This window comes from Danio rerio, chromosome 13 (assembly GCF_049306965.1).
Source record: "Danio rerio strain Tuebingen ecotype United States chromosome 13, GRCz12tu, whole genome shotgun sequence".
Taxonomy (NCBI): Eukaryota; Metazoa; Chordata; class Actinopteri; order Cypriniformes; family Danionidae; genus Danio; species Danio rerio.
Genome location: NC_133188.1, coordinates 24,747,505 through 24,774,304, shown reverse-complemented (window position 1 = coordinate 24,774,304; position 26,800 = coordinate 24,747,505). Strand labels below are relative to the sequence as shown.

The following is a 26,800-nucleotide window of genomic DNA, read 5'->3' as shown; positions in this document are numbered from 1 at the left end:
CACATATTCCTAATGGGCCTGTGTTAAAACAAAACATGTTTATAACCTCAGTCTGCAGAGTGCAGAATGTCCAGTCATTTACAGCATCATACCCTGCTTTTGACAGTGCGCGAGCAGAAGCCCACACAGTACCCCCCTATACGTGTTTAACTCATTTCAGCTTTTGTTATTTAAACATTAAAAGAAGCATGCACTGGAAATGTGAAAAGGGCCCTCATCTGAAGAAGAATTTTATGAATTTTATGATGTGTAAATGAAATCTTGTTTCTGACGGGTAAAACTCAATTTATGTCAAATAATTATGTTAACATGCTAGACAGGTATTTTATCGGTTATGCCTTAGAACCTATTATTACCTATTATTAGATTTATTCAGTAAAAACACTGCACTATATATTTAATATAATAATAATTTTTTTTTTTTGTTTTTTTTTGTTTATTTTGAAATGAAAATAGCAAAATGTTCAATAGGAGTTACATTTTTCGCTGGAGGAAACTGCTGTGCTGATGAAATGAACGAAGAGAAAACCCGACTGCTCCTCCGTGACATTGGGATACAGGTGATAAGGTTATCTAAATCAAAGAACTGCATATAAGCAGATATTATAACAATTTATCAATAAACACACACCTCCTTTTCTCGCTGTCCACTGCTGTGGTTTACTAATCAAATTAAAAACAAAAGACGGGGAGGACCCGAATTCTGCTGCTGTTTACATATTAAATTGAAAGGGGACTGAGGCAAAAATTTTGTGTACAGTTTATGAGCTAATCACAAACGTTTTAGGGGGGCTGAGTAGAAATATAGGGGCCTACAGCTCCCCTAAAATAGGCCTAGCAACGCCCATGTCTATGACTTTCTCAATGTGATGAATCTGTGTATTGTCTTAAAAGTGAAAAGTACTGTTCAATACCTGTAAAACATTTGTAGTATTTTTGCAATATTGTATTCATTTGTGCTTTTGCTTGAAGATATTATTTTCTTTATTTTTTATTTGATTGTGTCCTGTTTTCTTACGAAACATATAATATACGTAACCATACTGAAACAGTTACCATAAAACCATAATATGAATAGAATATATATGAACACCTAAGCATAGTCTAAAAATGTTACATCAGTACATGGCAATGGCCATAATGTGAGCCTCAAACATCATTGTTTGCTTGTTCTCATGGAAAATCTTTGAGTGTAAAACCCTGGTGGAAAACAGGCCAATCAGAAAACAGACTGTTTTTAAACAGATACAGACTGATGCATGGAAGATTTGCACGTACTTTGTCATGTTCTAGCTGCATCATCAGAGGATCAGCTGATATGCACATGGGATCATTGATATGCATGCCCCAGGCTGCTTTTTGAGGTTATAACAAGGATAATATTCCTCCATTATTTAAGTTTATATTAAACATACAATGTATGGGGGACTCTTATTTTGAAAAATGGAGAACTAGCAGTCAAATTCAGCTCCACAAGTTTGTTTTCTATTATCACGATCCAACGACTCCCGCAGCCATAGCTATATAGCCAGTCAGAGGTATGTGTTTAATTGCACCTTTTGTTCATTTTACATTTTGTTACATTTGCTGGATGTTTGTATTGTAAGGTAACAAACACATGTAGACCGCTAAGTATTGTTTTTAATGAACATTTAAGCAGTGTATCTTATCACTCAGCTCTTACAGCAATTTTTCTGAATACACTTTATTAAACGCCATCTGTTTATACAGAGGTTAATATTAATTCATAGCTTTGTTTACATTGACATTTTAGCTATATCTGGTTTAATTATAATTTTATCCCCCACACAAAATAGGTTACTCTGGGGATTTATATTATATATAACTCATTCCCTTAATCTAAGCAAAATAAAACCTTTTCATCAAAATGAAGTTAAAAAGATTTAATTGAAAAGATTTGTATATCTCTAATGTGGTCGAGATCTACTTTAGGTCTTGCATATCTTAAAACAAATTAAGCATTTAAACGCCCTGAGATGTAATAAACTCCTAGTGTCATATGCTGTTATTGCTGTACAGAATGGTTACCTGTCCATTAGTGGTTGTGTCGTTGTTGTTGTACTGTGCCTGCGACTTTGCCTTCGTCTGTATAACGGGGGTTCTGCACGTTGAAGACCGGGTTTGGGTCTGACTTCATTGCTGGAGACTGGACTAGCAGATGGTTCGATGAAAGCACTGTGTCTACGTTGGGATTGTTTCTGGAAGTGGCCACTCAGACCAGCTACATGACCTTTCTCAATGGCTCGTAGTGACTGACGCTTATACTCATCTCTTGCCCAGCAAGCTTTTCTTGTCATCTCCTCATCTGCTGCTTTGCAGCGGCACACTAAAGAGAAAGAAGAAAGATGATTGAATGCAGGAAATGATAAGAGAAATAATGGGATTAGAAAAAAAAACTTTCTTTGTTGGAAAATCCAGCTTGTACTGTATATCTGAGGTTTTTTTTTGGAACAAGGTAGTTGATTCCTTTGCTTCTGAGCACTGTTTTAAATTTTGTATCATTAGCACTTCTCATGTTATGGCCCCAATATTCTAACAGCAAATAAAACTGCTGTTTTTAACTTGAGAAAAAAGTTCTAAATACCTTTGGAGGAGCGTAGTATTACCAAACGTTCTCATAAGGCTTATGATACTGCAGATGGCAATTAAATGAAATATAAATATATTGTATGCTGCATGCTTTCCGCTTAACAGCAAAAATGCATATCATAAATAACATCAGAGAGAAACAACAACAAAAATGATCTGCAGTTTTGTATTGAATACCCTGAGACAGGTGTGTCCAAACTCGGCCCTGAGGGCTGGTGTCCTGCATAGTTTAGCTCCAACTTCCTCCAACACACCTGCCTGGAAGTTTGAAGTATACCTAGAAAGAGCTTGATTAGCTGTTTCAGGTGTGTTTAATTGGGGTTGGAACTAAAATATGCAGGAGTTTGGACACCCCTGCCCTAAGATAAGAGTTAATTTCTTCTGTTTTTACAAGGTCATTAAGCCATCATGAAGAATAGGTGATTTGGTCTGAAATGGAATACCCTTTAATATAGATATTAAAATTGCAAATACCAAAGCCCGTTTTTAAATTTTAGCCTTCAGAACATAACCTTTCTTGACAATAAATCAATGCCATTATGGGGTTTTTAGGGTATTGTTCATTTTTAAGTAAAAAAAAATTGTAATTTAAGCGTAATTTAAAAATCTGTACATTTCTGCCCTGCTTTTGTCCATTTATCAATCTTTCTCCATTAGCAACAACCACCTTCCAACAGCTCCCAAAGGACAAAATCTGCACCACCCCAAATTTTCAATTTACTGGACAATCAGCTAACTATTTCAATTGAATTTACATCAGAATGTGGAAACTACTGTATGGCCAATCTCAACTTATGTTTCATATTGACTTTAAAATCAAGCATTGCATTAGTTCAGGCAGAACTTGTCATCATGACAATCAGCTGTTCATATTGAGTACCAATCAGATTCTGGCATCTAACAGCAGTTAATTTAAATCACACACCATCCCCTACTCATTTCTGAGCTTTTACATTGACTCATAATTAATCATAATTGTTTATGCTTGATTTTGGGTTCTGTTAGCCGATGGGGGGTTGATTTGCTACTGCTCTCCCTGCTCAGTCCATCCACCCGTGCATGGAGGAGTAGGTGGAGTTTGGCATGGAGTTCCATACTAGATCAGGCCCGTAGCCAGAGGGGGTTCAAATAATTCGAAAGACCCATTCCTCACTGACAAAGATCCAGAATTTGTCCCATTTATGAGCTCATTTGTCCTATTTTGACTTCTATGCCATCATAAATTGTGAGAATAACCCATCGAAAAAGTCTGTAAGACTTAAAAGAAACTGACATAAGCGGTCATCTTTCACTAATTACCAACTGTGCTGTAGTTAAATAGCGAAAACATTTTACAAGTGACTTTTTTTTCCAAAAAATTTTTTTGAAAGGAAAAAAAAAGCTTTGAAGCACCAAAAATTTATTTTGAAGGTTATAAAATTTAATTTTAATACTAGGCTATTGCTCTTATCTATGAATTTTGAAATGTACTTTTTACAAAGAGAAGCTAGAAAAATCAGGAGGCTCTACATTATTATTATTATGTTTGTTTTTTTTATTATTTAAGTGGACAAATTCTAACAGGAATGAATGTTGAATGTGCTGGCCTGTTTGTTATTTGCCTAATAAATGACAATTTACCATGCCTTAATAAGCAGTTTTTAATTTAAAGCCTTAACAGATCCATTTTTTCCCCTAATGATATATGTGATAAATTTGTATTTTACAAATAATACATATAAATAAGTTTTAATATTTATTTATTCTAAATCTTAAAGAAATGTTTTTGAAATATTAAACAGTGAGACTATGATGACCGCCTGACAAGCTAATCCAGCTAAAAACAGTGCTTTAAATGTCAGTAAAATGCAGTATTTAAACATCATAAGTTAAATAGAAAATGAGGTGAATAACTGCAAAAAGGTCTACTTTTTGTGAAGAAAAAAAAACCCTTTTCACTAGGCTGGCATTGGGCCTGCTATATGCTTAATATATCTATTTTTATTGGACAAAGGTGTTTGTGACCGAAATATTCTTCAGAAGCACTGCAACAGTAACATGATTTTAACAATATATGGACATGCATGGTTTTGACATTTTGTCTTTATAAAGAATAACAAACAAAACCTTTGTTTGAATCAGTCATGCACAAGATGAGGTTTCATTAACTGGATGGCTTCTTCCCATGTGTCATTGGGTATGTCAGTTTCTAAGTTGTTTACCAGCCAGCACAAGTTATTCCAGAAAGTTTGTGTTGGCAGTCTTGTTGAAACTGCAAATGAACTTTTTGCCCGATTTTCCCAACGAATATGTCACACCAGTACATTTTTCAAGTTCACCTAAAGTATATCTGGATTAAATAAAATAAGTAAGTATATATATTTTTTTACATTTTCACATTTACACAACAGACTGAAGCTCGAAAAGGAAAATAAATTCAAATTTTGTTGAAATGAAGAGACATGCATAATAATAAACAGCAGAAGAGATTTGACAGATGAACATGTAGATGAAGAACAAAAACATCTTCACTCACAATGTTCCTCCCACGCTTTGTCACGTTGTTCACTTTTTTTTTGTTCTTGCTCAAGGGACATATATAGTTCCTTCGCTCTTTTTTCCTCTGCACGACGTATCTCCTCCTCTTCCCTCTGCCTCTCCTCTTCCTCTTGTTTCTGCGTGAAAGAAACAGAAATTTTTTTTTTTTTTTTGCGTATGTGTGTGTGTCAAATCATATGCACCTCAGTCTTTACTTAGCCCCAGTCTGTTGTTCTAACTCTTCCAGCACTAATGAATTAGCACCAGTGGCTCATTAGCTGTGTTGAAATGGAAATCATTGGTTGAATAATTAATCCTCGAGGACACTAACATGTGGCGGCATGGTTGTTTGAGATACTTAAGCTGTGTAATTATTGGCATAAGGTAATTACCATTGAGGCGTTATCTGAAAACAGACACTCCTTGTCTAGACCACTATTGTCTAAAAAACACGAGTGCAGTTGTGGTCATTACAGTTGTAACAGAAAACATTGTTCAGTTTATCTAAAGTACTGGCAGAGAGTTTTTCTTTGAGCTTCCTTACATCGTTTTTAGATATTAAAGCTGTTAGTATAACTGAAGTGTATGTATCTAACTGCTAGGTAACTTTTGAGAGATTCCACTTTTCTTTTCTTGTAGCTCTTTCTAGCTTGTCGAGGCAAAATCTTTTTTAAAGGAGTATTGTAAGAAAACACTTCAAATTTGAATGACTCGGCACTTTCCAGCATGAGGGGTGATATGTGGGCCGTGATAAATGAGCTCTTTAATATTTGACAAGTTTCTTTAGAAGGTCTCATTACCAGGCTGCAGATCATGGGTAACCATCTAGGCCTCTTTGGGAATCTGCAGTGTGAGTATTGGAAAACAGTCTGCCCTGACTCCTCCTACATTTTGCCATTTTCAGTTTCTTCCTTTTTGAAAAGATAATGCCATCAATGCAACTTCTGAATAACTATTTTGTAGTGCTGAAGATGCCTGAAGGATCTAATCTCCTCTTTAAGTTTAATTGACTTTCCCCCTTCACTTTCTTAGAACCAAACCAATTCTCGTTCTTACTAAGATGACATGCTTTTCAGCTTGTTGAATTACTATGCGCCTAGTTTTTAGGCCAGAGGCAAAATTAAAATACATAATGCAGATGTGAAAACACAATGAAATGCTTTTAAAAAATGAATGCTGCTTGAAGATTTTATTATTAGTTGATTATTTTAGTTAAAAATGAACAATGGATAAAATGCTTCAGCAGCAATTATTAATTTTAGTTAATGTTAGTTTCAGCATTTCAGCAGTTAATACATTTTTAATTACAGGGCGTTAACATATTAACAGATTTTTAAATACAATTTTCATTCAATGAATTTCTTACTTTTGTTAAAACACAAAACAAGATATTCTTTTTGTCATTGTCATCCACAGTAGAAACTAAACATATTATGGAAGTCAAAGTCTGTTTTACAACTAACATTCTTTAGTAAGACAGAAACTTAGACTGGTTTGCAACAAATGGAGAATGAATAAATGATTGCTGAATTGTTTATTTTTGGTTGAACTACCCCTTTAATGCACCATTCATTCATTCATTCATTCATTCATTCATTCATTCATTCATTCATTCATTCATTCATTCATTCATTCGTTTACCTTCAGCTTAGTCCCCTTATTAATCAGGGATTGCCACAGCAGAATGAACTGCCAACTTCTCCAGCATATGTTTTACACAGTGGATTCCCTTCCAGCTGCAACCCAGTACTGGGAAACATCCATACACTCGCATTCACACACATACACAACGGACAATTTAGCTTATTCAATTTCACCTATACCGCATGTCTTTGTATTGTAAGGGAAACCGGAGCACCCAGAGGAAACCCATTTGAACAAAGGGGAACATGCAAACTCGACACAGAAATGCCTACTGACCCAGCCGAGGCTTGAACCAGCGACCTTCTTGCTGTGAGACTACACTCTCAGAAATAAAGGTGCGTGAGCTGTCACTGGAGTGGTACCTTTTCAAAAGTTACACATTTGTACCTAAAGGGTCCATATCGGTACCTCAAAAGTATAAATTTGTACCTTAAAAATTGAAGAGGGACACTTTTGTACTTTTAAGGTACTAATATGTATCCTTGAGGTATTAATATGGACTTTTTAGATACAAATTTGTACCTTTTTAAAAGGTACCACCCCACTGACATCTCACATACGTTTATTTCTGAGAGTGTACAGCAATAACCACTAAGCCACTGTGTCGCTCCAGTTTCAACATTTATTAAATTTTTTAAATAGAGAGGATTAATATTAAAGATGTTTTTTGGTAAAATTTTCATTTAACTTTAACTTTTACAAATTTCTTTCTTCTGTTAAACACAAAACAAGATATTCTGAAGAATGTAAAAAAGCAGTCATTGTCATCCACTGTAGAAACCAAACATATAATGCAAGTCAAAGTCTTTTTTAAAGGTTTTTCCCCCTGACATTTTTTAGTAAAAAAAAAAAAAAAAAAAAACTCAAACTGGTTTGATGATGGCAGAATTGTTTAATTTTTGGGTGAACTACTCCTTTAACACACCATTAACTATTTGAATTTTAACTACACTAAAAAAATAAAAGTAGAAAAGCACAATTTTGTGTCGTTTTAAAACGTAAAATGTGCAATAAACTCAAGATGAAGATAACATTTGTTTCAGCTGTCTGTCAGTTTTGTATTTTAGAAAACACATTGACCTTATTCTAAAATGTGGAAGTGTGCTGGTTTTTGCGATTGTTTTCAAATTTCTGATTCAGCTGCTTGGGAGAAATGACTAGGAATAATAAACACCAAAAAAAAAAAAAAACTGTCAAAATACTTGCTCTACAAACAAGTGTTTACATGACTATACAGACAAAAAAGAACAAATACAGTATAATAAGAAAATATCAGTTTGCAACATTAAGCAGAATAACAAGCTGATTTCAACGTCTGAAAATGAATGGATGTGAATGATACCAGAAGTCTTGACCAAAAAGATTTAGATGGCTGCGCCTGCTAGTTCATGGAGACTAAGGTGAATAAACCTGAGCTCAAATTCTGAACAAATGAAATTAAACAGGTAATGCAGATCTAATTTTTTTTACAGTATCATATCAGAAATATTTATGGAGAAAGACAAGATCAATTCTGGTTGTAAAATATCCAGCCTGATCTCACGAGGAAACAACTATTTGACATTTTGTCAGTTTAGTGGCTAATTCGTAGGAATCCGTACAAGTTCATATGAAAATGTAAAATTTTTAATAAGTGGCTTTGGACCAAACCCCACCCCTAAACCCAACAGTCATTAGGGGGATAAGTGAATTGGGAAACACTTTACAATAACAGTACATGATTAATGATGTATTAATATGTAAACTAGGTATTACTTTATTATGAACTAATGATGAGTTAACGCATGTGCTAATCATGAACTAATTTTCACTACAACATGATTCACAAGAGTTCATGTGTGACTACCTTAGGTACTTAGGCTACCTTAATTACTTATTAGTACATGATTGCTTGTTAATTAATATATTACTTACCACATTAGTCTATGATTATTTAACCACCATGAACTCCTGATATGTTATTGTATAATTATATCATGACATTACTTGAAGGGACACAACATAATTGACCCATTATTAACTACTCCTGAACTCTTTCTGCATGTTCAACCAGTGCGTTTACACCGAATAACAATGGAAAAGTGTTCTGGCAACATCAACATGAACAGACTATTAAGGTAACCGTTATTTACACATGAACTCTTGTGAACCATGTTGTATAGTTAAAATTAGTTCATGATTAGTGCACGCCTTACCTCATCATTAATTCTTAATAAAGTAATGTTTAGTTTGATTTTAATATATCATTATTCATGTACTGTTATTGTTAAGTGTAACTGCAAAGTGTATGTGTGCATGAAGTGTATGAATGAGATCATAAGAGTTTATAAGAATTAGCCACTAGCTGTGAGATAGTGTGGAAATATCATGCATGATGCTTGAAAAGAACCCTTTAAAAATATTTCTGAATAGTAAATTTCGAATAGCTTGTAACATAACGTATTTTTAATCAATTTTAGAGGACTCTGCACTCTAAAAATTTTTGTTATTTATTTAACCTAATGGTTTGGTTAAAAATATTTGGTGCTTTGCTGGGCTATTTTTAACCTTTATTAGGTTGTTTATTAAGACCTCAAAAAGTTAAGTTAAATATTTGGTGCTTTGTTGGGTTATTTTTAACCTTTATTTGGTTATTTATTTTTAATAACTCAATCAGTTGGGTTAAAAATGTGAATTTCAACAGTCAACTGATTTAACTGACACAAAACAGCTGTATTAACATGCGTGCGTGATGTTGTTTTTGCGTTATAAAGTTTGTTTAAGCTCTAACGCAACAATATTGTTATTATTTTTTTAAATTAAATTACCTCTCCGTGTTGTGTTTTTATATCTGTTTCACTATCTAAGACCATCTTTTAGAAGCATTTGGATGTGGTTAAAATGTATTGTACATTGTGGACACTGAGTGAAGCCCGCTGCAGCTGCTGGACAGTCTCTACAGCACACAGAGCTCCGTATTCTGCTAAATCTACACATGGTTTTCTGCTTGAACAGTTTATAACTGTCTGCTCTTTGTTCAGTTTCTTCATTGTTTGTGATTCTTAAATTCAACAAAAGTGTGAATGTAATGAAAATTAAGCATTTTCAATATTTTTAAAAACTGTATGTTATTTAATTACACAGCCATAATAATAAAATTAACTGTAGGACTACTAATAGTAGCAATAGTAATACCAGAATGAAAAAATAACATTTCATCAAAATAACCCAAAGCATTGGGTTAAATATATACCCCCAACGCATTGGATTAAATAACCCATAATTGGGAAGGTGCTATAATGACCTAGTTGGGTCATATGTTATGGTATCTTCAACCCAACTATTTAAACAGAGTGTTGTCACTAACTCTTTTGCTCCAAAACATAAAATCCACTTTTCACAACATCAACCAAATACAGCCCGAGCTCTGTGTAAAACATTTTCAGTTTCATTTAGCCTCCGAGTGGGAAGCAGATAAAACTAACATGATGAACAAAAGCACATACACAGAGATTTTGGGAAACTAGAAAAGCACCCAGCCCTAGTTTTTGTCGTTGATGCAGCAAGTTGCCCTCCTGTTGGTTTCAGATTGAGTATTGATTGCCTGGCTGTTTTCCTCATTGTTCTCTGTCGTTCAAAGGAAGGTGCTGAGAATAGGAGTACAGCGAGTCCCCCTTCACATACAGCTACCGCTCCGCACACTTACCTAAATAATTTACAGAGAGTTTGAAGGAAAACAACACCCTTCAAACGAACGTTAGGCCCCAAAGGTGGACATCATTGCAGGTCTCCTACGAGTAATTGATTGGATTGTTTCTTTTGTGACTTCCACTTCCTAGTTAATCCCCTGACACTCTATAGCAGATGGTTTGGATCTGTATGAAATGCTGGCAGTAATTTTTGTCTGACTAAAGCCAATTAATAGATTCTCATTTTGCAGCACAGTTAGAAGTTTGTTGATCAATCACCTTTAGCTTCTCTTGTATTCGTTCCTCTTCCTGCTTGGCTGCCTTCCTGTCCTCTGCTTCTTCCTTCCACTTGCCTGCAACTAGGCGCGCTTTTTCCTTTGTGATGGCATGTCTGAACTTTTGCTTTATTTCTTCCTCTTTCCTACGCCTAGAAAAAAAGACCAAATATGTGGAATGTTTACAGATTGTAGGAACTTTAACATTGTGCATTTATTTTCTTAGGCGTATTATCCAACATGACTGACAAAATAAACCTTATGCTTCCATGCTTATGCCCAAAGTTTGATTCCCAATTGTCAAATCTTTACAACAAAAGATTACCTGTTCTACGTTAATATATATATATATATATATATATATATATATATATATATATATATATATATATATATATATATATATATATATATATATATATATATATATATTTGTAAATAAAATGAGATGCAGATAAAGATCATGGAGTTGGTCCCAGTCCTTACCAGAGCTCCTGGGCTTCTAGTTGAGCCTGTCGCCTGGCTCTTTCCTCCATCAGCTCTTTGACAATCAGCTCGTATGGTTTGTCTCCAGGAGCGTCCCCCATTACCCAGACCCACACCTCACCATCTCTGCCCTGCAGCCACTGGACACTCTTCCTGCTTTCTGGAGACAGACATAAAGGCAGATGTAAAAACCAAACTGGATTAAGTAACTTTACATAAATATCAAATAAAGTAAACGCAAAATTTTATTTATTTCATTTGTGAATAAATGCTTAAATTAGTCTACTATATACTGCGGAATGAACCACCAACTATTCCAGCATATGTTTTACGCAGCAGATGTCTTTTTCTAGCTGCAACCTATACTAAGGCCAATTTAATATATTCAGTTCACCTATATCGCATGTCTTTGGACTGTGGGGGAAACCGGAGCACCCAGAAGAAACCCATACAAACACAGGGAGAACATGCAAACTCCACACAGAAATGTCTGAAATTTAAATGAAGTTAATTTATAAACAATTTTTTTGGGATCACATGCTTATGATTGACCACAGCCGGTCCCGCATTGGCTTATCAAGATCCTCCAATCATATTTTTTAATAAGTCACTATAAATAACCACAGTCTTCATTCTACAACTATCTTTGTCTGGAAGAACAGCCCCTTAGCTCCCCGTCTCCTCCCTTTTCACCTAAATTGGGCAGCATGGCAGCCCAGTGGTTGACATTGTTCCCCTACGGCAGGAACATCGCCAGCTCTGGTCCTTGCCGGGCTGGCTGGCATTTCTGTGCAAGGTTTACAAGTTCTCCCCGTGTCCATACGGATTTCTCTCGGGTTCCCCAGTTTCTTCTCACCGTCCAAAGAAATGCGACATATGTAAACTGAGGGCCTACTCACACTATGCTATCCGAATCGTGCCCAGGCCCGATTCCCGGATCGTTTGAGAAATGTGAGTGCGCTGAATCGGGCTCAGGCACGGTTCACTTGGCAGGCCCTGGCCCAGTTGGAAGAGGTGGGCCTGAGCGCGGTTCAGTTGGCCTCTGCAAGCGAGACGTGACTTTTAGGGGACTGTTTCATATGGATTTATTAATCATTTTTACTGTTTAGTGAAAGCAAACTGCCGTGGATTATTAAAGACGCAAAACTCTCACTGCACTACAGCTACGCACCTTCAGCAGACCTCCTCATTCCTGCAGCACAACGACTTTATGATTGTTTATGAGCGCCAAAAGTGGCGGATCTGTTCGGCGAAATATCTGACTGCGTGTCACTGCATCCCTAAGGACTGTTTGGCGAAATATTTGACTGTATGCCACTGCATATCAAACGACTGAAACGATATAACTAGAGAAATCTCCATTGTGCTGAGTGACAGCGCTTCTCACTGAACAGTGCAGCATCGATGACGTAAGCGTGCCCAGGCCCGTTTGTGGTGTGAGTGCGGGCCATCGGGGGAGACGGGAGGGGGACAAGCGTGCTTTGGCCCGGTTCGAGGCAACTGTACCTTGTGCACCATAGTCTAGCTCCCAGCATCAGTTTTTCTCCTTCTCAAAGTAGTTTACCTTAGAAACTTCAGCGGGGGAGTTTTTGAGATCTAACTGAGCTTAATCTCCTCTCTTGCCCTGCTCAGGGCTCTCTCCCGGGACAGCATGCCAAACAAGCTTATTATAAATCATCAGCTAAGTGTGAAGTTTTGAAAATGATGTAAAAAAAAAAGTAACCAAAAGATTGGGTTTGTCCATATTTGACCCAGCATTGTAGTCTTATTGATGTTGAAGCAACATTATGATTAGGACTTTGTATTATTTGGATAAAATAAGGAGGTACATGAAAGGATTTTTATGCACTTGCTGTGTTTTAATAGCTAATAAGTGAACAGATTATCACCCTTACTGCGGCTTGGAATTCCACTAGAATTGGATTTATGTTTAGATGCAAGTCAGATGTCCAGATATCAGATTGTATGCACAGTATCTGATATTTAAAAAATACATTTGGAAGTGGTTTAAACAAATTCTGATATGTGTCAGATGATGTGAGTAAAAATATCAGATGTGTATTTGTCCCAGCATAAACAACCGTAATCATTAAATGGTCAAATAAATCCCAAGTCGTCCCTTATTAAGTTGCGAATGATCAAATGCTGTTTGTAGGTTCAAATCTCTTCTTAGTTTCAGTGAAGAACAGCTGTTCATAAGCTTATAAAAACTCACTGGTCCTGAACACCCATATTTGAAAAATTTAAAGGAGATTAATCACCATCTGGCCAACTGACAATTGAGGAAATAAATAAATAATATTATATGGTATAATTTATGATAATAAGCAATGAAATAAGCAACAATACATATCTTTTTTTGGTAAAATGACTAAATGGTTGCTATTAGGGGTGTATGATACCTACAGCAACAGTAAAAGAATATAAGTAGACCAAGGAAAGATTGCCTTGCTGGACTCACCATCTCTCTCCTTGACCAGAGGATTTTCCCAACTACCCTCACACGCTGTCCATCGTCGCACTTGCTCCTGACGTATTTTGTAGAAAAGAATCTGCTTCTGCTCCTCATTCAGTTCTGCCAGAAGCTCTGGGTCTACAAACATGTCTCTCAAGATCTGTTGCATCATCCTGGACTGCCAAATTCTGCTCTCAAGGAGAATGGTGGGAGAACTGCCAGAAATATTTACAACAGATTTTCTTCAGTCAAACAAGGTGAAGAGTTAACTGCTATTTCGGCTTTGCCTGAAACAGCCAGCAACATTTTACTTCTAAAAGTAAGTAAGTGATACTTCAACAGCAAATGCCCAGAGACAGTAACACAGTTCCCGCTTTATTTATATTGACTTATATGTTAGGCACTGTTGGTTTTAGAACAGTTTCTTAAGTTGTAGTGGCAAAACATTGTTCAGGTTGTATACAGACTACTGCTCAAAAGTTTGAAAAAAAAAGTTGTTTATCTCTATTGTTGCATAATTTTTACCTGCTAGGGCATGCTTACCTACATTTTTGGCTTTTTTACACTTATATTTAGGCCCACAATAAATATTGTATGTGGTTGTGCAGAAATTTGCAGATTATTTTATTTCATCAATAAATCAGTATATTAACCTATGTAAGTGTGTAAAATATATATTTATGCAGGTTTTATATTAATTTCAGCAATATTATTAAGTAATTTGTGAGTGTTTATGTGATTTATTTAAATTACCATTTGTAAAGTAACATTTTCTGTATTTTAGTAGATATATTATGTGAGACTTCTATTTAGATATATTTAGATGTGCATTGTAAGCCTGAAATAAAAAGTAATTGTTTTTTTATTTCAGGTTTTAAGTTTTTTTTTTTTACTACACTGCAAAAATCATTCCGCATAAATCTGTAGATTTTGTCCAAAATATGCGCAAAAATTTCCACAGATTTTGTGGAATTTCACTCGTGAGTGCCATTTGCACCTGCTGTCATCGCGTAAATCCACCAAGGACGCTGTCGACAGACTGTTTGACTGAATGACTGACTGATGCACACCCCTTCCCTGAACCACATTTTCAGATTTTACTACATTTTCACCCTGTTATTTACTTTATTTTATTACTTTTGCTTATCTTATTTTTTTGGATTCTGTCAGACTCAAACCCATCGTGGTCAAGTACTCTCTGCATCTTAAGTCCACCAATGTACATGGCAAGCTACTGTAACTGAACAAACTGGTAACAGCGGTAAAGCCGTCCATATAGAGGTAAATGGTCAGCTGGTAAGCGTGAAAAGGAACGCCATCATACCGTCCCATAGCATTCATTTTAAAAACAAAATGCAGCCGAATGTACTTCTGCCTACATAATTCACGATCTCCAGAAATGTCTACAGGGGTACATTTTCAGAATGAGCCTATGTTGAAAATAAACACATTCAATAAACCATTTTGGTACTGTTTTTATTTTTTTTGGTTTATTTCCAACATGCAGATTACATTGTTTTAGCACCTGAATACAAAATTATTACAAAAAGTGGCAGTTTGGTCTGATCATATTTTGGTGATAGACAAACATGTTATTTAATTGTTTACATTTTAAAGACATTTTATTTTGGTTACATTATTTTAAAGTATTTAAAAATGGTCACACTTTATTTTAATGTGCAATCCACACTATAAACAAGTCATTAAGACTTTTAGCTCAATAAACTAATTAGCTTCTTATTAATAGTTAGTGATGTGGTAGTTTAGATATTAGGGATGTAAAAAAAGATCATACATTATAAGTGTTAATAAAGAGTTAATATCTTAAAATATAGGTAATAAGCCAGTAGTAAACAGTTTGCATTGTTACTTAAACTCAAGTAAACACTTTTTGAAATGTTTAAAAAATGTTACTGCATTGTGGCTACATTGTGAAATGCTAAAAAAGATGTTGTTTTGCTTTGTAAAAACAAAAACATAAATAAAAGATATAGACAATGATGAGAGCATGTGTGAGCATATAAAAAAAAACTCTACTACTCTAACAAGTATAAATGCATTATTCTCGCTCATAGTTCTGTAAGTGAAGTGAAGATACTGAACAAAATTTGTCTTTCTAGTATGCATGTGACAATTCTTTGTCTGTGCACTCTATCAAACGGATAATAATTAAAAGCCAAAGTGTTTAACCGCGTGTAAACCGATGCATATTTTCTGCTTTATAGAACACATTTTTTTGATTAAACAGTATCTAGAACAGCTTGACCTTCCATAATACTATTTGCAGTTCGTTTACCACCAGTTGTTTGTACTTTTGCTCATTCTTCCCTCGTCATTTTGTTTGCCAGAGTCAGATGTTTTATATTCTGTAAAAAGGCAAGCATCTGAAAGTCTTCATGTCTGTAACGCAGATAAAGCTGGACTTGCTTTCATTAAGGCTGCCAGCTGAGCTGCAGTCAGGGGTCTGTCTCTCAAACTGACTCTGATGTGCTTGTTCTCTTGTTGTTGTGCATCTGGGCCATCCACTTCTTGCTTCGTGGCTAGTTTGGTTTCTTCTTTCATTACAGAAGGGTATGTACTGTAAGAGCCTTCATCTCTCACAACAGATGGATGACTTTCCTAGGAATGCGTTTTTTTTTTTTTTTTTTTTTTTACTGACATTTTATATTGACATACAAGAAATATTCTGAACAGTGTGTACTGAACACTATATATTAAACCATAAATATAAGTTGTAAAATAAGGCTGGGTGAATAAATATATACTTTATATTATGATATGAAAATGTGCTCAATAAAAGTTCTATATGATACTTTTTTGTTTAACCACATGGATTTTTTTTTACCAAACAGCAGTGCGAGTTTAGTTGGTTTGTTTATATGTGAGAGGTGTCAAATGGATCATGTGACAAGCTCCAATGAGAAGTGTTTGAATATTGTAAATATTTACCTCAGGCAAGTTTGGTTAATTAGGCAAATCACCTTATAGTCAACATGGTTCTATAGCCAATTGGGACAAATAATATTGACCTTAGTTTTTGGATTTATTAAAATATGTATAAAAATTCTGTTTTTCCAACATTTACTAAAAGAAGACTTAATTCAGTAGAAATCACTTTGGACATATTTGAAAAATAATGCAAATTTCACAGGAGGTCTTTTTCTCTATCTCTGTAATTTTGTATATATTATTATTATTTAAAATGATTAAATCTATTATAACTGTATATTATATGCAGCTAAAGACATTTATAAAAGAAGAAGAATGACTCAAAAATAATAACTTTAAAAAAGCACATTAGTGTATATAAATATATTATATATGGGTACAAATATACTACCTGACAAAAGCTTGGTCATGGATCCCAGTTGTTGGACCAACAAATAATTACTTGACTTCTAATTGACCATTTGGAAAAGTGGCAGAAGGTAGATTTTTCAGATGAATCATCTGTTGAACTGCATCCGGATCATCACGAATACTGCAGAAGTCCCATTTGAACCCAAATATACTCAAGGTTCTCTGAGAAATCAGTCAAGTTTGGTGAAGACAAAATCATGGTTTGGGTTACATTCTGTATAGGGGCGTGTGAGAGGTCTGCAAAGTGGATGGCAACATCAACAGCCTGAGGTATCAAGACATTTGTGCTGCCCATTACATTACAAACCACAGGAGAGGGCAAATTCTTCAGCAGAATAGCACTCATTCTCATACTTCAGTCTCCACATCAAAGATCCAGAAAGCAAAGGAGTTCAAGATGCTCCAGCATTGGCCAGCCCAGTCACCAGACTTGAACATTATTGAGCATGTCTGGGATAAGATGAAGAAGGCTTTGAAGATGAATCCAAAGAATCTTGGACTCTGGGAGTCCTGCAAGAATGCTTTCTGTGCCGTTCCGGATGACTTTATTAATAAGTTATTTGAGTCATTGCAGAGATGTATGGATGCAGTCCTCCATGCTCATAAGAGTCATACACAATATAATTTTTTTTTTCCCACTGCACCATTACTTTATATTCTATACTGTACATTATTTCTGTTAAGTGACAAGACTTTTGTCTAAGCAAAGTCAGACCTTACTGTACTAATAAAATAATTAAAACTAAAGGCATGATCATATTTTATTTTGGTAAAATAAGCGTAATCTAGAGGCCTTTGCCTTTCATATAAGCCACTTCTGATATCAAATGATCAACTAGAAGTCAAATTATTATTTGTTATTTCCTAAAACTTGAATAGGTGACAAGAATTTTGTTATGTAGTGAGTGTCAGTGTGTGTGTGTTTGTTTGTTTGTGTGTGTGTGTAATATATATACAGTTGAAGTCAGAATTATTAGCCCCATGATTATTTTTCCCCAATTTCTGTTTAACAAAAATAATATTTTTTTCATCCATTTCTAAACATAATATTTTACATTACATTATGTTTTAATAACTCATTTCTAATAACTGATTTATTTTATATTTGTTATGATGACAGTAAATAATATTTTACTAGATATTTTTCAAGACACTTAAACATCCAGATTAAAGTGACATTTGAAGGCATAAGTAGGCTAATTAGGTTAACTAGGCAGGTTAGAGTAATTAGGCAAGTTATTGTATAACGATGGTTTGTTCTGTAGACTATCAAAACAAAAATAGCTTAAAGGGGCAGATAATATTGACCTTAAAATGGTTTAAAAAATTAAAAACTGCTTTTATTTTAGTCAAAATAAAACAAATAAGACTTCCTCCAGAAGAAAAATTATTATCAGACATACCGTGAAAATTTCCTGAATCATTTGGGAAAAAATTCAAAGGGGGCTAAAACCTATTTATAACATATACATGTATTTATAACATTTGGTTATTATTAATACATAATGATAAATAAAATACACAAACTTGTGAGCAGTATCTATTTTTAAGATGCTCGTTGCACTGTGTTGTGTTTTATAATCTCTTAGCAGGTGTTTTCTACACAGAAGATCGATCGCTAGCATTCATCAGCACTGTGCAGTCTGTGTTCCTAGGTCAGTTTTTCTACATTATTCATCTCACTGACCTGCTCTGGCTCCTTCAGATCCCTCTGTGTCCTGCCAGCATGGAGCTTCTCTCTGTGTCATTGAAGAGTCCAGCACAGCCAGGTGATTTCTGCTTTATTCAATGTTGCAGTTTTTCTCCCCATCAGGTCCATGGTGAGGATTTGTGTGCCTCCATTGATGTTGTGACCTGACTCTAGTATGAAGGTCACAAGTGTCCCACAGGTGAACAGACAAGGGCTGTTGTCAACCTATAATGCAACTGGATCTCTCTTGCTCGCTTTCTTTTGGTCGCTCACTTCGGCACACAAATAGACACACACACACACACACACACACACACACTCCTATAAAGAGAGAGAGAGAGACAGAGAGAGATACTGCTAATGTAATTAGAAACCTCTCTGTTGTCCTATCTAGGGTTCATCTGGGCCCATTGCTTTCTTCATTAAGTCTGTCCTCTTGTGGTACACTGCTAATGCCTATACAAGAGAGATTTTGTATTATTCTTTAAACCTTTTAAGCTAATTTAATGCTGCTGACAACATTGAGATGATCTGTTTGAAATGAATTATAATTTTTTCATCTTCGTGTTGTTCATTAGGGCGAAGCAGTGGCGCAGTAGGTTGTGCTGTTGCCTCACAGCAAGAAGGTTGCTGGGTCGCTGGTTCGAGCCTCGGCTCAGTTAGCGTTTCTGTGTGGAGTTTGCATGTTCTCCCTACGTTCCCGTTGGTTTCCTCCGGGTGCTACGGTTTCCCCCACAGTCCAAAGACATGTGGTACAGGTGAACTGGGTAGGCTAAACTGTCCTTAGTGTGTGTGTGTGTGGATGTTTCCCAGAGATGGGTTGCGGCTGGAAGGGCATCCGCTGCGTAAAAACTTGCTGGATAAGTTGGCGGTTCATTCCGCTGTGGCGACCCTGGATTAATAAAGGGACTAAGTCGACAAGAAAATAATTGAATGAATGTTGTTCATTTTCTGTAAGCATCATCATCATTAAAAAAAGATTGAACAAAGCACATTTCTTGTGACTGGATTTGCATCAGTGCATCTTATGAAATATCTGAAGGTGTTTTGGTGTATTATAATGAATTTTAGTGTTTTAATGTTCTCAGCTGGGCATCACAAACAACCACATGGTGCATAATTCTCCCTTCATCCTTTATCTTTCTGTGTCAAGGTTATTGTTCCATTTCAAATGAGCCTTGAGTTTTTTTCCTATAGAGCCTTCATGAATGTAATGAAGAGTTGTGTGTGTTTGTGCAGGTTTTACCGCGGTTTCTTTTATTAAATAAAAATCTATATGTTAATTGTATTCAGGTGGATTTGATATAGATTATTCTCTAGAACAGTGGTCCTCAAACTTTTTTACCAAGTACCACCTCAGAAAAAAAATTGTCTCTTCAATTACCACCATACCACCATAATGAGCAGTATTGAAATACAGTAGGGTAGTAAGCCCAGTAAAGCAGCTACAGTTCTGCACAGTTCAAAAATGTGTCAGATTAATTCCTATTATTAAGAATATTTACTATTGTCAGCCACTTGAAACATAAATAGTCTGAACGTTAACACTGTACTCTGCTTATATGTAAAACAAACAAACAAACAAACAAACAAACAAACAAACAAACAAACAAACAAACAAACAAACAAACAAACAAACAAACAAACAAACAAACAAAAAAAGTCAACATTTAAATTAAAATGTGCTTTAGGTAAAAAGAAAAGTGCTGTATATAGTAGCCAATTCATCAACACCTGAAAATGTTGCCTGGACCTCATAAGTATAGGCTATATGTTATATAATAAATATTATTATATGCCATATTCATATATAAATAATTTTTGATAAATTTTGAAATATATATAGCATGTACTTATGACACATTTGATTCCTCCGTGTGCGACTAAAAGGAAGCCCGCGTACTACTAGTGGTAAACATATCTTGAGAACCAGTGCTCTAGAACATTTTTAAGCTTCTCGAGTATAAATGATATATTAAATATTTCTTGCTTTAATTTAATAATTAAATTACATTTATATCAGATTGTTTATGTTCCTCAATGTTTTATTTAATCATTTATCTAAAAAAGTTTGTCACTGTGAGCATATCAAATTTACTGCCTCTTTATTAGGTACATCTTTCTAACTGCTCGTTAACGCAAATTTCTAATCAACCAACCACATGGCAGCAACTAAATGCAATTAGGAATGTAGACAATCTACTGATCTATTTGAGCATTGTGTTAACGCCACAGTCTACCCGAGTATTGATACTGACCATGTCCCTTCCTTTATGACCACAGTGTATCCATTTTCTAATGGCTACTTCCAGCAGAATAATGTGCCATGTCATAAAGCGCAAATCACCTCAGACTGGTTTATTGGACATTACAATGAGTTCACTGTACTCAAATGGCCTCCACCATCACCAGTCTCAATCCAATAGAGCACATTTGGTATCATGGACATGCAGCTAACAAATCTGCAGCAATGTGATGTTATCATGTCAATATGGACTAAAATCTCTAAGGAATATTTCCAATTCCTTATTGAATCTATGTTAAGAAGGATTGAGGCAGTTCTGAAAGTGAAAGAGCACTGAACCTGGCACTAGTAAGGTGTACCTAATAAGGAGGCCGGTGAGTGTATGTCACAATCATAACTTTGCAAGTGTGATAAAATTATATTTTGTCCTCAATTTTCCATTGCCTACTGTATTTAAAAGAGTTAACACAACCCAAAAAATTGACATTTGGTTAACAGAATAAGATATTTCCATATGTGTGCAACTAACCATCTTTTTTATTATACTGAAAAAATACAGCTTAGTTCCAGATTTATAAGTGGTTGCCACAGTAGAATTAACAACTAATTACTCTGGCATAGGTTTTTTGCCTTCCGGCTGCAAACTTTGTTTCATATACTCAAAAATTCTGCTTCCCTGCTTTTCAATTTCCTTCTGATGTTATAAAAATTGACAAATTAAAACAATACTGATACTTTCTGGTGGACAAAGCTAAAATTTGGACTTTCACACAAGTGCTTTCCTCTTCGGAACTTCTTAAAAAGTCAATTTATCTCCCAGCAAGCTTAAGCCCCAGGCATCAAGACAGCTTGTTTTACCTCCTTGCTCAGCTGTAATGACACATGAGATATGGACTAGCAGAATTGAATGTGTGGGTGAGTGTGTTTCACCATCTGTAGGTTTTATGTGTAAGTGAGTGTGTGTGTGTGCGTGTGTGTGTGTGTGTGTGTATTGCCAGATGTGAGTGGACAAAATCGATCAACAGCTTCTATAGCCTTTTGGGCCATTGGTACCAGAAGTTCTCAGCACAAGTGAGACCTTTTGGACTCAGGGATTTATGTTTAAAACTTCTTGTTTCTCCTTCAGAGCTTTCATGAATTCCTTCTTGAAATGTTGAGTGAGCATATAGTTAGCAGAAGTTATGTTGTAATACAATGTTAAAAAGTTATTGCTTATCACAGAGGGAACAGTTATGATTCAATTCAATTCAGCTTTATTTGTATAGCGCTTTTACAATGTAGATTGTGTCAAAGCAGCTTCACATAAATGGTCACAGTAACTGGAGCAGTGTGGTTCAGGTTTTAGTGTTTAAGTTCAGTTCAGTTCAGTTAAGTTCAGTTCAGTTCAGTTTAGCTCAGTTCAGTGTGATTTAATCATTACTGAGAGTTCAAACACTGAAGAGCCAATTCATCGATGCGTAGCTCTACCAATCCTGAACCATGCGAGGCAGTGGCGACAGCGGAGAGGGAAAAAAAACTTCACCTGATGGGAGTGAAGAAAAAAAACCTTGAGAGAACCAGACTCAGTTGGGCACGACCATTTTAATTTCTCCGCTGGCCAAAAGTCTTGTGCAGAGCTTCATTCGCCGTGGTTTAGGCTGGAAGATGGCCTCAGCGAAGACTCGTCTGTCCCTGGAGCGTCGCTGGAATCAGACTCATGTTCTCAACTCCCCATGACCATTAGCGCAGCAGCAGCTCAGGATATGGCCTGGTCCCGGATATGGAATCCTTAGGATCATCACGTCGCTGGTCTTGGATCCAATCAGTGACTCCGCATAATCTGAGGACCTCGGGATGAGTATCCCCAGGTAAAAATAGAGAATAAAGAAAATAATTTAACATCATTGTCCACAAATAATGTTTTTCTAAATTAAAGTTTGGCCTCATGGTGGCTTGTTTAAAGTCAGACCATTAAAGAACATTTCACACTTGTCTCTTGGAAATCCTGTAGAATACAATGTAGAATCAGATGACAACTTTGAAACTTAAGATGTGCTTGCAATTATGTGTGCTGTAGACATCCAGCCTGTGGTTTGTGGGTGCAATGTCTGCCCTTGCAGTAGTTGAAACTAAATTCTTAGAATAATGTCTGTAGAATGTCTGGTTGGGAACCATCTATTACATAATTATATTAATTAGATAATAAGTAGACAGTCTAGACATTCAAATTATTGTTAGTTGAGATATAGTTAAAATGTTATGTTGGAATTACCATTTCTCAGTACACGAGCATGAGTAACAGTATTGTGTTGTCATAACCCATCGATGGGTCAAATATGAATAATATAGTTTTTTTCCAATTAAATTTGAACAGAATAGAATAGAATAAAATGCCTTTTATTGTCACTTTACACATACTGTATACAATGTACATTATATACATGTGCGATGAGAATAAGTGCATCTCACTACTCAGTGCAAACATGTATGTATGTATGTGTGTATATATATATATATACTGCGTATATATATATATATATATATATATATATATATATATATATATATATATATATATATATATATAAGGGATGCAGCTAGGGTTGCAGCTAGAAGGGCATTCGCTGTGTAAAACATATACTGGATAAGTTAGCAGCTTATTCCGCTGTGGTGACCCCAGATTAATAAATAAACTAAGCCGAAAAAAAGAAAATGAATGAATAAACATTCATTCATTCATTTTCTTGTCGGCTTAGTCCCTTTATTCATCCGGGGTCACCACAGTGGAATGAACCGCCAACTTATCCAGCTAGTTTTTACGCAGTGGATGCCCTTCCAGCTGCAACCCATCTCTGGGAAACATCCACACACACACACACTCATACACTACGGACAATTTAACCTACCCAGTTCACCTGTACCGCATGTCTTTAGACTGTGGGGGAAACCGGAGCACCCGGAGGAAACCCACGCGAAGGCAGGGAGAACATGCAAACTCCACACAGAACCGCCAACTGAGCCGAGGTTCGAACCAGCGATCTTCTTCTTGCTGTGAGGCGACAGCACTACCTACTGCGCCACTGCCTTGCCATAATGAATAAACAAGTTTGCCTTATTAAAATTAAACTGTATTTAATTATGTATATATAAATTTTAAATAAAAATCATGGTGGTTACAGGGCCAAAACTATTGAAATGAGATCGGTGGAGAGCAGAAACCAATAATGACCAATGAGAAGTCCTGTCTTTTCAGGGTTTTCGTTTTGTTCTCTGGCAGCTGATCTCCTTATGAGATGTTCTTGGAGATTTGTTTGAGTTAGTCCACCAAAACACAGCAGCCTCTCTCTCTATTTTTGCAGTCAAAGAGGGTCCCATGTGTGTTGTTCATCTAAATTCATGACCCTTTTAATTTTTTCCTTTTTCCTTTTTTTTTAAAGAATGCTCGATTTGCCTCTACACATTTCAGTTGTGTGCTGTATTGCAGACAGGGGGCAGTGTTGAGCTAAATTTCAACTCCCCATTAGAGATTAGTCGGTCGTTCAAAACAACACTAATCAAGAACAAGGCTTCCAAACAGGAAGAACCAATCCGAGCCAAGGCTGTCGCTGCCTGCTTGGCACTGGTCTACCTGTCGGTCACAGTCTGCTGTCAGGCTTTGACTAATGGTGTCTGCCAGTCCCGTATTCACGCTCTCTCATACTCGCTCTGTCTTTCTGGCACTATTCTTTCTCCTTTATGTTGCTTTCTTCCCTCCAGTGACTTGTCACCCATTTCCCCGCACATTTTTATCCACCTCCTCCTGTCTTCCCTCTTTCAGTTTCTGTACTTACTCCTTTCCAGAGCTAATTTATGTAATAACGTCCCTGCTTTTTTTGTAATTAAGGAATTGGAGATGAGTGGGAAAGCTCAATGGTGAAGTGCAGCAGGAATATTTCCTCCCTCAGACAGTCTCATGGACACAATCTCTTCCGTGTTTAGAGATACGCACAGCCCACCTGCGATGCCCACGTTGCCTTGGGCTATGCACAGCAGCACATAAATTAACACAACAATGAGAGTCTTCAGCCAGCGCATCTGTTGCGCACTGGGCAGAGAGATGAAGGCTGTATGGATCAGATACAACAAGTAGAGGGAATTAAAGCACTGGATCAAACACACAGTGAGAGAAGAAGACAGAAATCAATCTGGCTGTTTGAGTCGCTCTTTATTGGTCCAGGCAGACTTGCTGGGGTTATGACAGTTGTCCCTGTTGTGTGATTTTTTTCACTGCTCCACGCTCTTTTCCCACTCTGCATTATAGCTCTATTACAGAAGCTTAAGTGCTAGTGTGAAGTCACGCAGATTGACATTGAGATTTGTGTGAGTGTCAGAGAGATGCATTGCCTTGGGTGGAGAAGTGTTAAAATGACTAAGCAGACACCATATGCACCATAAAATTATATGCATTTGTGAGGGATTTGTGTGTATATATACACACACATTTATGTAATGTTCATAAATACAGCCTCAGACGATCAAGCCAAACAGCATGGGTGCCTGTAATTTGTAAACTCCCTTTCAAAAACCTTCCTCCTGCTGCTTGTGTGCAGGAAGCCACATTTCTGGAGGTTGTTTCTCCTCAATTATGGCAATCTGTGTCTTTGAATTTGCACCCCAGATTTGTGTTTGTTTTATCATATCAGCTCTTTTGTACACACTAAAGATCAATCAGCCTTAAAAGCTTCTTTGAGAAATAAAGTGAAATGTGCAGAGATGAACATTTTCCACTGTTCATGATTTGTGTGGGTGTTTGCATGCAGCACGCACGCACACCTCCAAAATGTACAGCAACAGCACGGCTTAATATAGAATTCATAAACTTCATAAAACACACTGGAGCCCAGAATAGTTTATCCTGCGAACAACATTGAGAACAATTATTAGTGGTAGATGCATGATTTTTTGATTCGTCCGCATTAGGAAAAACATTTTAATGATTATCTGATCCTTACCTATAATTCACTCTGACACTATGATAAAAAGTAACACTGTATACTTATTCTGTATACAATAATTATGCGGTATATTACAATTAACTTGCTAAATAATAATAACGATAACAATAGGAATAATTAAATATTTGCTATTATTCAGTTGTGCAATGCTCTCAAAATACATACTGTTTTTAGTAAAAGATTGAGAATCGTATTGTTTTTATTTGATACTTAAGTACACTCACCGGCCACTTTATTAGGTACACTTTACTAGTACCGGGTTAGACCCCCTTTTCCTTTAGAACTGCCTTATTCCTTCGGGGCATAGATTCAACAAGGTATTGGAAATATTCCTCAGAGATTTTGGTCCATATTGACATGATAGCATCACACAGTTGCTGCAGATTTGTCGGCTGCAATTCCATGATGTGAATCTCCCATTTCACCACATCCCAAAGGTGCTTTATTGGATTGAGATCTAATGACTGTGGAGACCATTTGAGTATATATATATATATATATATATATATATATATATATATATGTATATATATATATATAATTAATTTAGCGGAGGGTTAGTTTTATAGTTCTTGTCAAAGTAATGTTAGGGCTTAAAAAGTTAACATAAAGCCTTAAAACTCAGCTTAACAGTTTTAACAGGGCTTAAAAACCTAGTATGTGATCTAATCCGTGCTCCCTTTGTTTCTTTGAAGACAGACAATTGCATTTGTGCATCGCTATATCCATGACATTTCCTCTTTGAATGGCAATGCAGTACGCTTCAGAGACTTGACACGCTTTCATAATGGTGTGACTGGGCTTGTGTTGATTTTTGTTATTTGAAGTCTCACCAGAGCTGCTCATTCTGCCCCTCCCCTAATGAAACCGCAGAGGT

At 36.0% G+C, this 26,800-nt stretch overlaps 1 protein-coding gene across 3 annotated transcripts in view; it reads right to left on the bottom strand.

Moving 5' to 3' along the window:
* sh2d4ba (SH2 domain containing 4Ba) overlaps nucleotides 1–19,114 on the bottom strand; it is a 36,160-nt gene extending 17,046 nt beyond the window's left edge. For all 3 annotated transcript variants that reach the window (XR_012389288.1, XM_073920876.1, XM_002664174.8), the window contains exons 1-6: nucleotides 18,703–19,114; nucleotides 13,662–13,870; nucleotides 11,201–11,360; nucleotides 10,719–10,866; nucleotides 5,126–5,264; nucleotides 2,050–2,347 (exon numbers count right to left, since the gene is read on the bottom strand). Coding sequence is in view for 2 of the 3 variants with exons in the window: in XM_073920876.1 (XP_073776977.1) it covers nucleotides 2,050–2,347; nucleotides 5,126–5,264; nucleotides 10,719–10,866; nucleotides 11,201–11,360; nucleotides 13,662–13,827 (911 nt within the window). In the remaining variant the exon portion in view is untranslated. The remainder of the gene's footprint in view (nucleotides 1–2,049; nucleotides 2,348–5,125; nucleotides 5,265–10,718; nucleotides 10,867–11,200; nucleotides 11,361–13,661; nucleotides 13,871–18,702) is intronic.
* Between the last annotated feature and the right edge of the window lie 7,686 nt (nucleotides 19,115–26,800).